Source organism: Hemicordylus capensis, chromosome 6 (genome assembly GCF_027244095.1).
Source record: "Hemicordylus capensis ecotype Gifberg chromosome 6, rHemCap1.1.pri, whole genome shotgun sequence".
Taxonomy (NCBI): domain Eukaryota; kingdom Metazoa; phylum Chordata; class Lepidosauria; order Squamata; family Cordylidae; genus Hemicordylus; species Hemicordylus capensis.
This window is the reverse complement of record NC_069662.1, coordinates 125,935,891-125,952,092: the sequence shown is the minus strand read 5'-3', so window position 1 is coordinate 125,952,092 and position 16,202 is coordinate 125,935,891. Positions and strand designations below refer to the sequence as shown.

The window sequence follows — 16,202 nt, the reverse complement described above, 5'->3', positions numbered from 1 at the left end:
TGAAGGGGGCTCCTGGTGCCTGTGCAGCAACAGGCAAGGCAGGATCAGTGGAAGGACAGGAGGAGTGCCAGAGTGCAGGCTGCCTCTTTAAGGCTGCTGTTCTCCAGGCAGGGAGGAGGAGCCCAGTGGGGGCAGACTAAGCTCAGAAGTTTTTAAGAGCTCAGTCTGTCTCCGGCTGGTTTTGGGCGAACACATCGCATGGTTCTGTCTACGTTCCGCCTTGCCTCATCAGCCACCAGATCTGGTGGGCTCTGTGCTGTGGGATGGGACTGGCTTCCGGTGTCGGAAACTTTTGGGTCCATATGGTGGTTTCTCCTTGATATGGAAGAGTCAGCATGGGCCACGATGTCAATTTGTGTAACAAATAGGTTATCTGAAAATGCCACTGTGTGCTGAGAGATAAGCTTTTCTGATTCACTCTGCCATGTTAAAATATCAACTCTCACCACAAGAGGGTGTATTCAGAAATGGTTCCCATTAACAAATGATCCACCAGCGGATCAGAAATTCTGTCAATATTCAGATATTTAAATCAAACTCAAACATCTTCTTTATATTTAAAAGCCTTAGGATGCATGTAGCAAATCCTGTAGTACATGGCACACCTCGCAACATTTCCTGGCAGAGCAAAACAGAGCAGAGCACAGCAGGGGGAGCCTCTCTCCGAGCCAGCCTATAGAGGAGGGAGGGAGGCCAAGGAGGCGGCGGTGCCACTGCAAGCCGGGCGGAAGAGTGCATGTCGGCTCCAACCACTTGCCTCCTCACGAGGACTGCCAAGCAGGCGGCAGGACGAGCAGTGAAACCAGGGCTGAAGGGATGGAGATGAAATGACGACGGGACAGGAAGCCAGATCGGTTGCAGTGGCAGGGAGAGACAGAAAGAACTAGGGGCGCAGATGCTCTGCGCTGGGTCAGTTAGTTTGAGTTAAACCATGTTGAGCATAAAAAGCTTTAACCTCTTTTGGCAAAGAACAGACACAGCCCTGCTGATACCCTGCATTTTTTTAAAAAGAGACAGGTACCTCACTATCAACCCCATAATTGCTACACCATCACATAAGCATTTTGGATAGGGTGTAACAATAATGACATCAGTGCTATGTCACAAAAATATCATGGCCTGCTGGCCATGCCACGCTGTTGCATACCAGCACAGATTTTTAGGATCAGGGTGTCAAATGAAATGTTTCTTTTAAACAAAGAAAAAAGGAGCAACTTCCAAGGGGGTGGGGGGAACTGTGCTACTTTCTTTTAAGAGTCAAGTGTTTTCTATTCAATTCAGAAATAAGGAAATAAGGCATCTGGTTGCATCCCATTAGAAAGGCCATCAATGTGAAATTGTATTATTCTCCAGGGCTAGAGAAGTTGAGCCTACAGATCCGGCGGGCGATGGTTACATCTGATGCGTCAGGAACTCAACATACGACTTACCTAGAGGAAACAGGATAGATGCAGAACAGATAGCACAACTGTTTTAAATTAGAACAAGGCTGTTGGCTAATGAGAATGCTCACTGTGGGACCCCTTTGCCAAAAGCAGCACAGAGAGAATGCTAATAACAGTGCAGCTAACTCACCGGATGACAAACTGCAGTCGTAAGAGCTGAAGCCTTGAAAACAAGCACAGCCCCATTCCACACATTGACCTTTCCTGCTGCAGAGGTTGGGACACCTCAATGCTAGGAGCAAGTCCTCAATTAAGCCCTCATTTTCTTCAGTGTTGCCATGAATCTCTTCTGAAACTCTCTTTTCACACTCGTTTTCCAACAAGGCCAAACCTGCCTTTGCCCAGCCAACATCGTCCTTCAGTTGCAGGTCTTTCACACACATATGTATTGCGTCCTCCACCCGTTGGCCAAGGAGGTCCTTACAAGCTCTCCCGATGCTGGAATTTGCTACTGTCTCCTGGCACAGATCCAACGCATAGGACTCAGTGAGGCCAGAAGGCGTGGGCCACGAGGATAGAGGCTCCTGGTGTGGGTCAGCTGTGTGATCTTCTGGGAAAAAATAGCTAAATCCATCCAGATCCAATTGGCTCAGACCCTGGGATGGATACACAGGAAGGTACTCATAATAATGTTGGCGCTTTTGACGCTTTCTGACAGAATGTCTTCTGGGACGCTGCTGACTGCCATACACATCATCATAACTGTCGGCTCCCAAGATCCCAACAGCTTGTTTATCTCTTGTAGTGCTTGCTTTTGAGTTTGGAAAGATAGCCATCTGTCCTGGGGATATTGTTTGAAGAGCTGTTTGATTCACAGAGTGTCTCTCTCCAGAGAGAAGAGCAAAAGAATCCTCTTCAAGTACAGAGGCACGCTTGCTTAGGCCCCTGATATGATCAACTGAGCTAATATACTCAGCAGTAACATCCAGCCCAGGGATCAAAGAAGGAAGCCAAGCATGTGGTTCACTTCTTTTGCAAGTCAAAGAGGATTGTGCCTCTGAAAGAGAGTTCAGTTTATTCATAGGCTGATCTGCTCCCACATCACCAGCATTGCAACTACAGAAAAGTATTTTCTTGGCTGAAGTTGAAGGAGCTGGTGTTTTGTCAAAGAGGCTTTCTCCTGGAGAAATCCTGCCAAAGAAAAATAAGAGAAAATACTCAGTATGGCTGCCATCCAAGGGGATAATACGCACACACAGGGGGAAGGAGGGAACTGCTCACACAGCTGGAGCTGCAGCTTCTTGCTTCTTTGCAACACAAAGATGACTTGTCTATTTGGGAACAGGAACTGCTATGGTAAACACACCAAACAAGCCTCTGGCTTGGCATGTGGTTTCTTTATTTATTTTAGGGGTTCTCAAACTTGGGTTCCCAGATGTTGTTGGACTACAACTCCCATCATCCCCAGCCACAATGGCCTTTGGACTTCGCCCATTGTGGCTGGGGATGATGGGAACTGTACTCCACAATATCTGGGGGCCCAAGTTTGAGAACAACTGATTTATGGACATTTTCATCTTCTATCTTATTGTGGTCTTTCTCTATTGGTTATTTTATGAGGGATCATTTTTGTGTGACCCACATGGGATTATCCCATTTTGTTCTCAGAACTGTCCTGTCAGGTGGGTAAAGCTGAGAGACCATGACCAAGCCAGAGCCACCCAAGGAGTTTCACAGCAGAGCGGGGATTGAATTTGGGTCTCCTCAGGCCAACTACTCCACCGTTCTGTCTCTTAATGGCTTTTCCTCATATACATATATAACTTCATCTTTCCAAATGTTACTTTACAAAAAGGTGGATTCTTCGGAACATAGAATCAGAGCACAAACACGCACCTCTGGATACCACAACCACTCACAAAAGAGTCTACACTGTCTCATACAGCAATGGGGCCACAACACCAACATATACGTTGATGGGATCTGAGCTGTTGGTGACTGACCAGGAGACAGATCTTGGGGTCGTGGTGGACAGCTCATTGAAAGTGCTGTCTCAGTGTGCGGCAGCTGTGGAAAAAAAGTTAATTCCATGCTAGGAATCATTAGGAGGGGGATTGAAAATAAAAATGCTAATATTATAATGCCCATATACAAATCTATGGTGAGGCCACATCTGGAGTACTGCGTACAGCGTTGGTCACCATATCTTAAGAAGGATATTGTAGAACTGGAAAAGGTGCAGAAGAGGCCAACCAATATGATCAGGGGCCTGGAGCACCTTCCTTATGAGGCTAGGCTACAGCATCTGGGGCTCTTTACCTTGGAAAAGAGGTGACTAAGGGGAGACATGATAGTGTATAAAATTATGCATGGAGTGGAGATGGTAGACAGAGAGAAATTTTTCTCCCTCTTTCACAACACTAGAACGAGGGTCACCCCATGAAACTAAAGTTTGGGAAATTTAGGACCGATAAGAGGAAGTACTTTTTCACACAGCACATAATTAATCTATGGAATTCCTTGCCATGGAATGTGGTGATGGCCACCAGCTTGGATGGCTTTAAAAGGGGCTTAGACAGATCTATCAATGGTTATCAACCTCATGGAGGACAGATCTATCAATGGCTACTAGTCTGGTGGCTGTGGGCCATCTCCAGCCTCAGAGGCACGATGCCTCTCAATAGCAGTTGCAGGGGAGCAACAGCAGGACATGCATATACCTCTTGCCTGTGGGCTCCCCAGAGGCATCTGGTAGGCCACTGTGTGAAACAGGATGATGGACTAGAATGGCCTTGTGCCTGATACAGCAGGGCTGTAAGAATCCTTCAGTATCCTTGCACTGAAGACTTCTTTCCAGAGTGGATCAGGCAAGGAAGAAAAGCAGTTTTTGCTGTAGGGGGGAAAGACTTCCTTCAGAAATTGGAAGGCCTGTCTAAATGAAAAGCATAGAAAGGAACACAAACTCTGGTGCAAAAAAAAAAAAGTAAGGAGACAATAAGGGAAATGAAAAGAGAGTTTGAGGAACATTTAGCAAAAGCATCAAGGAGAATAACAAAAATTTCTTTAAATTATTATTATACTAAATACATCTGAAGATGCCAGGGAGATGGTTGGGCCATTAGATGATGAGGGAGTGAAGGGGATTATTAAGGAGGATATGGAGACAGCAGAGCTAAACCGAGCTTCTCAAGGACAGAGGCTAAAGAACTGAGTCAGATAGAGGTGACAAAAGATGACCTTCTAAACTGTCTGGAAAAACTAGCAAATCTCCAGGGCCAGTTGGCATCCATCCACAAGTCCTTAAAGAACTCAAATGTGAAATTGCCAACCTCATTGCAAAGATATATAACTTATCCCTACAATCAGGCTCTGTACTGGAAAACTGGGAAGTAGCCAATGTAACACCAATTTTCAAAAAGGGATCCAGGAGGGATCCCAGAAAATTACAGGCTGGTTACCTTAATGTCTGTTGCATGCAAATTGATGGAAAGCATTCTCAACGATAGAATTGTTAAGCATGTAGAACAGTGATTCTCAAACTTGGGTCCTCAGGTGTTATTGGACTTCAACTCCCATAATCCCCAGCCTCAGTGGCCTTTGGTTGGGGATTATGGGAGTTGAAGTCCAATAACACCTGAGGACCTAAGTAGAATAACTTGCCCTGCTGAAGGAGAACCAGCATGGCTTCTGGAAAGGTAAATGTTGCCTCACCAACCTTTTGGAGTTCTTTGAGAGTGTCAACAGGTGAGTAGATAAAGGTGATCCAGTTGACATAGTATACTTGGACTTCCAAAAGGCTTTTGACAAAGTTCCCCACCAAAAAGGTCTTGAGAAAACTTAGCAGTAAAGGGATAAGGGGACAGGTTCATGTGTGGATTGGTAACTGGTTGAACGACAAGAAACAGAAGGTAGGTATAAATGGGCAGTTCTCTAAATGGAGGGAAGTAAGAAGTTGGATCTCCCAGGGATCTGTACTAGGACCAGTAATTTTTAATTTATTCACAAATGATTTAGAAGTTGGGGTAAGCAGCAAGGTGGCTAAATTTGCACATGACACCAAACTATTTAGGGTAGTGGAATCCACAATGAATTGTGAGGAACTCCAAAAGGATCTCTCCAAACTGGGGGAGTGGGCAACAAAATGGCAGTTCAATGTAAGCAAAGCGATGCATATTGGGGCAAAAAATCCCACTTCACATATACACTGATGGGGTTCATGATTGCCAGGAGAAGGATCTTTCGGTTGTAGTAGACAGCTGGTTCAAAGTGTCGACTCAGTGTGTGGCAGCTGTGTAAAAGGCCAGTTTCATGCTTGGAATAATTAGGAAGGGGATTAAAAATAAAACTGCTAATATTATAATGCCCTTATACAAAACTACGGTGTGGCCACCTTTGGAGTACTGTGTACAGTTCTGGTCATCATACCTCAGAAAGGACATTGTAGAACTGGAAAAGGTGCAGAAGAGGGCAACCAAGATGATCAGGGGGCTACAGAACTTTCCTTAAGAGGCAAGGCTACAACACCTGGGGCTTTTTAGTTTAGAGAGAGAAAAAAGACAACTGAGGGGAGACATGATAGAGGTCTATAAAATCATGCATGGTGTGGAGGAAGTTGATAAAGAGAAATTTCTCTCTCTCTCTCTATCTCATAACACTAGAACTAGGGGTCATCCCATGAAACTGAAAGTTAGCACCGACAAATGGAAGGTCCTAAACTTTTTCACACAATGCATAATTAACTTATGGAATTCTCTGCCACAAGATGTGGTGACCACCAATGGCCTGGAAGGCTTTAAGAAGAGTTTAGATAAATTCACGGAGGACACGTCTATCAATGGCTAATAGGCCACCTCCAGCCTAGGAAGCAAGATGTCTCTAAATATCATTTGCAGGGGAGCAACAGCAGGAGAGAGGGCATACCTTCATCTCTTGCCTGTGGGCTTCCCAGAGGCAACTGGTGGGCCACTGTGTGAAACAGAATGCTGGACTAGATAGGCCTTGGGCCTGATCCAGCAGAGCTGTTTTGATGGATCATGTTAGTCCACAAAAAAAGTTCAGATACTCCTATTTAAGCTACAAAACAACATTCATTCACAATGACAAGGGAAATAGAAATAACAAGGATATATATGTTAATGTGTGCAATGTAGCAGAATTTTAATTTTACTGAAGAATTGGATTCTTCATAAACAAGTTACATCCCCAATAGTTGTTATTCTCATAATTCACTTTCAGTGAAAGTCAGTCAGTTTGTTTGTTTTTTAAAATAAGATTTTGAACTCTGAAGCAAGCATAAACTGAACTGTTTCCGAAGTAGAATTTGCTTGGATACGAAACTGACAATGTATGATTAATAGTTTCTATAGCATATTCCACTCTGCAAACTATTTTATGAATCTTATTTATTTTTACAAGACCTGTTGGGCAAGATAGGCTCTGAATTGTCCAGGGTTACCCAGGTAACTTTTTTGATTCAATGGAGAAACCTATGCCTTCGAAATCCAATCCCAGCACTCTCTCTCTTGCATTAACACCAACTTTTGTCAGTAAGTAATAAAAACATGATTTTAAAAAATAGGTCTTTGGTAGAACTGGTAAATGTATTACCTCCATTCACTAATGAAAGACAGATATGCATCAGCTCCCCTGGCAATTTCAGTTCCATCCACATCATGGAAATCATTCTCTGCATTGCCATCAAATGTTCCACAAAGTCCCAATGTGTGTTTATAATCTGAACTGGGGGCTCTGAGCGTCAAACTCATTCCCCATTCACTCACATCGGCTCGAATGAAAGCTCCAGAAGAAAATAAGATCTAAAAACAAATGGCATCACACAGCCAACAAGATAACATTTTTGGAATACAACTTCCATTTTATGGACTGTTCCAGAGAGGAGAGAAATTAGCATCCTGACCTATTTCATTCCCCACCTTTCTTTTTTTCTTTTAGCATTGTGCTTATACCCTTTCTAAGGGTATCAACTCTATTCAACCACTCAATTTGTTGTTGACTACCATATTCTCAGGGGACACGGGATCCGTTCAGGGCTGCACAACTTTGGCTGTCCTGCAGATGTTAGATTACAGCTCCCATCATCCCTCACTATTGGCTACTGTGGCTGGGAATTATGGGAGTTGTAGTCCAACAACTGGAGGACCCAGGTTTTGCAGCCCCGGATCAAATAAACGTGGCCAAACAAATAATAAAAGTTATCTGTAACTGCTAGTGAAAATTGTCAATTTAGTATACTCTGTCAGTTTAGTATAAGTAAATTGTCAATTTAGTATATTTAAGTATATGCAAAAAAAAATTCTATTAATGTTAAGAACCTTTTATCCAGAGATTGCCCACAAACTCCTGTCAGCATTTGACCTGGGAGTCCACATGAGAGCATCTGATACAGGCACAAAGCTGTGAACCAGCTTTATCAGACATGAACCATCAGCCCAATGACCTTTTCCATCCTTCTAAGCTTCTGCCTGACTGATACAAAAGATCCTGTATCAACCCTTCATCAACAGTATGAAGGAGCATGCCATTACCATGTATTCAATAATCAGATAGCTAGGTAGTTACCGGAATGCAGTAATGTTCAGCTCAGATCACATTGTTTGATATAGCTCCCTGTAGTAAAAGCACCCACAGATGAAGTTTTACAACCACCCAATACCACATGAGGTTGTCCTATGATGCCCCACATTCTGCGATTCTTGCCCCAGTGTTACTGAATATACACAGTCAAACCTGCAAAAGAGTGAGCATGAGTCACACCTGCAGCTTGTTTTTTGGCCTCCCAGCCCCAACACACCTGTGCCCTACTGTGCACACAAACAACATTGATGTGACGTGTGTAGCAAGTGTGCCCATGAGGCTGTGAAGCTCTCAGAATGATGAACCATCAGGAATACCCGCATCTTTCCCAAAAGAAATTAGCAGAAAAAGTTGACAAGGTGTCTACTGAGGAGTCGATATGCGTAAAATGAACTTCTACAAAACAGCTCCGATCATGAAGGAGACCTGGTGGAATAATGACCAGGAAGAGGAGCATTATGAAATATCTGCTCAAACTAATTGGAGGTGGTTAGTGTCCCTTCAAGTTTCAAGTTAAAACTAAAAAGCAAGTGGAATGCTAAGGAGGGAAACTGATAGCAGGAAATGGGATGAGGTGTAAAGTGTGCAGCTCCTTATTCTATTTTCAGTCAAAAGAGAACTAGTACCTTATCACTGTGATCTGCCTTTTTGTCCCAAGTTCCTGTTTCAAACTGTCCTGTTTGAAGCATTTTTCAAGTTGTAAAATGATAAAAGGGGAATTTCTTTTCTTGTTATAGAAAGCAATAAAGATTTAAAGCTAAGAATGTATATAGATTGGTTTAAAAAAAACCCATGAACACCTCTCCTGAATTGAATAACCCTACAACAGAAATAAAACTGATAACTCACTGTGACTTTTCTTCCTAAGTAAGATTCAGTGATCCTGACACGGCTGTCTGCGGAGTCTCTGCTCTTTACAGATAAGTGCGGCTGTGAGTCACGTAGCTGGCCACTGCACATGTCAAATGCTATTATATCCATGCCTTCTCTGGCAACAAAACCACAGTTACATGATGCTGGATAATAAAGGCTTCCACAGTCCCACTGGCGCACATGCACTTCAAAATCACGGGAAGTACTTCTATACAGCACAAATGTTCCTGTTTTAAAATTGTCATACATCCTAGAAACAAGAGGAAGAGCATAGGAAATTATTTCTGTTTTAAAGCCATCATGGTATTTGTGAAAGGCACTGTTGTAACACAATGCTAATGTTTCAGATAATTGCAGTATTTGAACTTATTTGCTATCCTGTAATCAGAAGCATAACTGTACCAGTAGGGTGGGATGTCCCTGGGCCCCCAAGGAGGGAAGTAGGGGGCACCAGCTGGATAACAGCTCTCATACCTCTCTGAAGAAAGGAGGGGTGGGGGCAGGAGCCTATCTTCACTTTTTGTCCCAGGGTCCAACCTTGCTACGCCCCTGCCTCTTTTTTTACAAACTGATCCTATGCATATTTATTCAGGGGTAGGTTCTACTGAGTTTAATGGGTACTAGAGGTGTGCACAAAACCAGCCGGCCCAGTTTGGTTCAAGTCTGAACCGAACCTGAACAGGGCCAGGCCAGTTTGGTTTTGCCCCCCATCGACCCCCCCCCGGTTTTGTTCAGGGGGGTTAATGAGTCAATTTTTTTTTAGTACTTACCCCCTCCAGGGGGCTTCTCCAAGGCAGTGGAGTGTATGTGTCTCTGTGGAGGTTCCCCCCGCCCCACACCGGCCTTCCAGGTTGCAAAGATCACCCGGTTTGGGCATTCTTTGGCCCTTTCCAGGCCTTCCCCCCTCACGGCAGCCATTTTGGAGGCCGCTGCGCATGCACAATGGGCTTCTGCATGGCATGGGTCATGAAACCCACGTAGGGGCCCATTGTGCACATGCAGCCACCTCCAAATGACCACTGCGATGGGGGAAAGGCCCGGAAAGGGCCAAAGAATGCCCAAACTGGGCGATTTTTGCTACCTGGAAGGCTGGGGGGGGGGGACCTCCGCAGACACACACTTGGAGAAGCCCCGCTGGGGGGAAGTAATAAAAAAGTTTTTTTAAAAAATTGACTCATGAACCCCGCAAATGGCCAGGGGGGTGGTGGTGGTCCAGGGTTGGACCAAACGGGGGTGGTTCAGTTTACTGTCGAACCAAACCAGTTCAACATCAAACCCGTTAGACATCAAGCCTGTTTGCGCATCCCTAATGAGTACTACTTCAATGTTAGTAAGAACAGGACTGCAGCCTTCCCCCATAAAATACCTCAGCCAAATTACATAGGATGCTTCCTCAGACCATTGGTCCATCTAGCTCATTATTGTCCATGCTGACAGGCAGTGGCTTTCCAAGTTTTAAGCAGGAGTCTGCCTGCCCAACCTGGAGATGCCATGGATTGAACCTGGGACCTTCTGCATGCAAAGCAGATGCTCTACCACCAAGCTACAACCCCACCAAGCTACAACCCCTTGCATAAGATCTCTCGCCCCTGCCTCCTCTGGCCATTTTAAAAACAAACTGCAGCTGCAGAGCATCAGCTGTAGTTTTGCCTTCATCAGAAGATGTTTCTGGAACTTTTCTGCCCCTGAGTTTCATAGGCTAAGCAGGGATCCTCAACGTTGGGCCCCCAGATGTTAGTGGACTTCAACTCCCATAATCCCAAGCCCCAGTGGCCTTTGGTTGGGGATTATGGGAGTTGAAGTCCAATAACATCTGGGGGCCCAATGTTGAGGATCCCTGGGCTAGAGAACGATTCGTCCCCCACCCCGCCCAATAAATGGATATTTACTGACAGCATGACAGAACCGTTGTTGCTCAGTGTGTTCACTCATTTATCTTGTTCAGTACCGTATTTTACGGACTATAAGACGCTACGGACTATAAGACGCACCTTAATTTTAATCCAGTTTTTCAGAGTTTTAACATATTAAACTGTTAAAACATATAAGACGCTCCTGAATTTTGGCGGATATTTTTCGAGGAAAAAAGTGAGTCTTATAGTCCATAAAATACGGTACCATTTTTGTAGTGCTTAAAATATCTGCAGATATTGCTTCATTTTAAATACATTTTGCTTTAAAAAAAAACAAACCTGCAAAAATACAAAGCCCCTACAAAAATAAGCAAGCAATCTAAACACTTGATCATTATTTGCAGAAAACAGTTTTCCCAATCTGTGGTACTCCAGATGTTGCTGAACTACAACTTGTATAATCCCCATCCACAATAAACTGTGGCTGGGAAACCCTGCCTTCAAATATGAGTTCAAAGTCTGGCATAAAACATTTGTCAAAATTAGGCAGTCTTTAACATGTGCTCAAAAGCACCAAGGAAAGGGCCCTCAGGAGATCCCCACACAGTGCTACCATGATACTAGCTGGGTGACTCTGGGCCAGTCACTTCTCTCTCAGCCCAACCTACTTAACAGGGTAGTTGTGAGGAGAAACTCAAGTATGTAGTACACCACTCTGGGCTCCTTGGAAGAAGAGTGGGATATAAATGTAATAATAATAATAATATGCAACCAGTATATTGAGGAGCCAGCGTGATGTAGTGGTTAGCGTGCTGGACTAGGACCGGGGAGACCTGAGTTCAAAGCCCGATTCAGCCATGAAACTAGCTGGGTGACTCTGGGCCAGTCACTTCTCTCTCAGCCTAACCTACTTCATAGGGTTGTTGTGAGGAGAAACCTAAGTATGTAGTGCAACGCTCTGGGCTCCTTGGAGGAAGAGCAGGATATAAAATGTAAAATAAAATAAATAAATAAGACTTGATGTGTGAGCACTGTAAGATATTCTCCTGAGGGGATGGAGTTGCTCTAGGAAGAACTTCCAGGTTCCAAGTTCCCTCCTTGGCATCTCCAAGATAGGGCTGAGAGAGATTCCTGTCTGTAGCCTTGGAGAAGCTGCCGCCAGTCTGTGAAGACAATACTGAGCTAGACCGACCAAGGGTCTGACTCAGTATATGGCAGCTTCCTATGTCCCTGTGTCTACTTGGTCTGGTGTTGTCTACTTTGACTGGCAGTGGCTCTCCAGGGTTTCAAGCAGGTGCTTTTCCCAGCACCTGCTACCTGACATTCTTTTAAATGGCGATGCCGGGGAGTGAATCTGGGACTTGCTCCACTGAGCTATGGCACTTCCCCTAACCTGGTATCCCCTTTTTCTGCAGACAGAGGAGGGGATCTGCTTCCATACCAAACCCACGAGTCAAGGCATACACGGAGGTGAATTTGCTTCTTGTAGAAACAATATTTATCCTAACCTTCTTGTTCTGCTGAAGAGGACCAAGAGGGATGTTGTTCGACCAATAACTTCCCCCCAGACAAACTGATGTGCTGATGCTCCCCCTACTCCCTAAACAAGTTGCAAGCATAACATAATGGCTACAAAACTGACAATTCAACCACAGAGTTATTTAAAAAAATAATAAAAATCCAAAGGTGATGTGATGGTATGAGAAAGGGAGGGAAAACAGCTGCACAGATGCACTTAAGCCAGGTTGTACTAAGCTGCGTGCGTCTCAGGTATTTGCTAGAAGACTGTGCTGAATAAAATCCACCACTGTTCCCTTGCCTAGACAATGCTCACCTAATATGGGTCTGAATAAGCACACGCTGTGTCTGGCTACGCATTGTGGGTAGGGAGCTTTCTGTGTAGCCATTACTCTCCGCAAGGGGCACATTCTACAGGACTGTTCAAAAGAGTGAATCTTCATAGGCTGTGCTGCATTGCCACACAGAGAAGGAGAACAGCTTTCCTTCGGAAATGCAACCACCAGCATCATTAAGTGGGAACAAATATTGCCAGGAAAGCATCTTTCTCTCGTTTGCCATTCAGTTGAAAGGTAACAGAGGAAAACAAGCAATAGTGTGCGGTTAATAGTACTGGCAAGTGGCTATAAATCTTCTTTGAAAAACACAGTAGGAAATCTCTTAATTACCTGCCATCAAATGTAATGATATGTGGGTCGGTAAAAGAGTAGCAATAAGCAGAGGGGAGATCCTTCACAGTAACCTTTGAAAAAAGGGACACATTCACAGTAAGTCGTTATGCTTAATCCACTGATAAGGATTCCTTCAAATATTCACTCTCTCATTATGATTCTCAACTTAGAAGTTACTGTATTATCCATCTGTCTTTCAAGATATTTATCAACCATGTTTTTAATGAACCTTAAATATTATCAATTGATTAAAAGCTCCTGATTCTAAAAATTAGAAGTTTGTGCAAATAAAATTGAATCTAAAGCCGGTATGTTAGATCACAGGGCTGTCCAATATGAAAAGAATGAAAGACAGATGTCTTTAGATCAAAGAATACACATCAAGCCATCATTAATATTTCTCAGCAGATGAGCTGGTGAGACCATAAAAGGTTTTATAGAGAGAGTTGCCTTAAACAGAGTCAGGCCATTGGACCACTACTGTCTACTCTAACTGGCAGCAGTTCTCTAGGATTTCAGACAAGGATCTTACCCATCCATACCTGGGGATGCCAGGAATTGAACCCAGTACATCAACAAGCAAAGCAGATACTCTACCATTCAACCACAGTCCTATTCTCAAACATACCTGGAGGAGCTGAGGGAAAACAACTGCTTCCTAAGGTTAAGAGTTGGACTGCTTCTTTCTTTAATTTAGTTGTTTGCATTTTTATTGAACCAATTTTATATACGTTGTGTGTCACCTCAAGAACTGTTGGCTAGTAGGTGGGGTATACCGATTTTAAATGGATGGACAGATGGATATATTCATGTATGATTGTCTGAAGTGAGATGAGTATAAAAGATACACATTTCCTAGTTCTTTATAGATATTTGGTAATGTCTGAAATGTCCCTTATCATGAGACCTGAGGACAAGTCACTTTTTCAAAGTCTAAGTTCTCCAGTTAGAACCACAGTGATTTCTCTTGTAGTGTTCTCATAGTAGAAATAGCGAGGCACTGTGCAAGTTACTAGTATTCTGTGTGAATTAGAAGTGTTCTACAAATGGCGAGTACAAGGATTTGTTAAAAACCTATGGAAAAAAGTAGCTGCCTTCTACTGAGTCGAACTAATGGGTCATCTAGCTCAACACTGCTTACACCAGGGCTGCTCAGCTTCAGCCGTCCTGCAGATGTTGGCCTACAGTTCCCACAATCCTTGGCTATTGGCCACTGTGGCTGGGGATTATGGGAGTTGTAGTCCAAAAATAGTTGGGGGGCCTAAGTTGAGCAGGCCTGGTTTACACCAACAGGCAGGTTTCAGGTAGGAATCTTTTTCAGCTCTACCTGGAGATGCCAAGCAATGTCCCCTCTAATTTTTTTCATCTGTGCTCTGGGCAGCAGTATCAAGGCAGTGTGCACACACATGCAGTCAGAATGGGGTCTTCCTGATTCAATCTGAGCAGGATCTAAAATTAACTGAGCGGACATCAAAAAGCTCTTGCACACACGCACATGTGCACGCCTTAGAGGGAACACTAATGCCAAGGATTGAACCTGGGACCTTCTGCATGCAAAGCAAATGCTTTGCCACTGAGCTACAGCCTCATTCCCCAGAAGAAGAACAACCAGTTTACAGCAGCTATCTCTCTGCATTTTTAAAAAATTATTTATCAAGACTGAATAGGGTGGATTTTCACCTGAATGCTTTCCGGCATATAAGTGTCCCACAGGAAGCTGTTGCTAATGATTGGTTCTGCTACAATCTTGACTACTTGGTCTCCGTCGTCAGTGAAATCGGCCACAGCAGTAAAACGAACAGTGGCCTGGCCACAGGTTCCATTATGGCAGGGATGCTGAAGAAGGTCCACATGACAAGAAGAAAGGGCCAAGTTTAAACTCTGCTGATCTTTACCTGTTCCGGTGGAAACAAGCCATTAATAAGGGTTCTCTCTAAGAAGAAGAAGAAGAAGAAGAAGAAGAAAATCAGACTTATGTTTTTATTATTACTGAATGCCAAAACTAAGTCAGGTTTTGTTTTTGCTTTTTGCAGGCGGGCGGCAGGGAGGGAGTTCAATGCTCAAATCTGCAAGAAACCAGAATGTTCAAAATCGAATGCTCAAATTTGCAAGAGACCAGAAAGGTAACAGGTTCTACCCCCAATAACAACTATTTATATACCGCTTTTCAACAAACGTTTCCAAAGTGGTTTACATAGAGAAATGAGAAAGAAAGAAAGAAAGAAAGAAAGAAAGAAAGAAAGAAAGAAAGAAAGAAAGAAAGAAAGAAGGATGGATCCCTGTCCCCAAAGGGCTCACATGAACTATAAGAAAATACATCAGCCAAAATAAACCATATGATAGACATCAGCAACAGTCACTGGAGGTACTGTGCTGGGGGTGGATAGGGCCAGTTACTCTCCCCCTGCTAAATAAAGATAATCATCATGTTAAAAAGGTGCTCCTTTGCCAAGTTAGCAGGGGTAAGACGCCCCCCGCCAAGGATCTTTCCATATATTACTTTCTTCTATCTTGCCTTGATGGCAACCCCAGGAGCATGCACAGATTAATCGACTATCCAGATTACACACAAGCAGGAAGCAACTGTGGGAAAAGTATCACAACACCACTACTGTCTGTAGGCAAGGAACAATAACACAGTGCCAAGAGCTCCAAGAATGCTGCCTTATACCAAGCTGGGTCATTGGTTCATATATGTCAGTGTACACTGATTCAGTAGGGACGGGAACATATCACTATAACCAACAAACCTACTCGTCGCCAGTACCCAGAATGCTCTGCAAGGTGGAGGCACCCGACACAGCATCCTGTGGGATGCCCTGCCCCCGCTGCTCAGTTGGCCTCTGTGCATTTATGGAAATTTCTGGATAGTTTATATCAAGTTCTGGATATTTCACTACCTGTAGCTGCTACTGAGGCCTTTGAGCCCCTTAAATGTTATTGACATTTTCCCAGCTTCCTTACTTGGGAACATAGTTACGCACCTGGTAACTGGGCAAAGAGGCACCTTTTACCGTGGTGATTCTCTTTATTTAGCAGGGGGAGAGTAACTGGCCCTATCCATCCCCAGCACAGTACTTCCAGTGACTGTTGCTGGTGTGTGTCTTATGTTTCTTTTTAGAATGTGAGCCCTTTGGGGACAGGGAGCCATCTTATTTGCTTTATTTCTCTTTGTAAACCGCCCTGAGCCATTTTTGGAAGAGCGGTATAGAAATCGAATAAATAAATAATAATAATATGAAGCTGCCTTATATGGAGTCAGACCAGAGATCCATCTAGCTCAGTACTGTCTACGCTGATTGGTAACA

At 43.9% G+C, this 16,202-nt stretch overlaps 1 protein-coding gene across 7 annotated transcripts in view; it reads right to left on the bottom strand.

Annotated features, from left to right (window-relative positions):
* The window catches only part of VWDE (von Willebrand factor D and EGF domains), a 100,110-nt gene that overhangs the window by 29,310 nt on the left and 54,598 nt on the right, over nucleotides 1–16,202 (bottom strand). For all 7 annotated transcript variants that reach the window (XM_053265568.1, XM_053265571.1, XM_053265569.1 and 4 more), the window contains 5 exons: nucleotides 14,575–14,789; nucleotides 12,892–12,965; nucleotides 8,829–9,102; nucleotides 6,993–7,201; nucleotides 1,576–2,576 (listed from right to left, as the gene is read on the bottom strand). In XM_053265568.1, coding sequence (XP_053121543.1) covers nucleotides 1,576–2,576; nucleotides 6,993–7,201; nucleotides 8,829–9,102; nucleotides 12,892–12,965; nucleotides 14,575–14,789 — 1,773 coding nt within the window. The remainder of the gene's footprint in view (nucleotides 1–1,575; nucleotides 2,577–6,992; nucleotides 7,202–8,828; nucleotides 9,103–12,891; nucleotides 12,966–14,574; nucleotides 14,790–16,202) is intronic.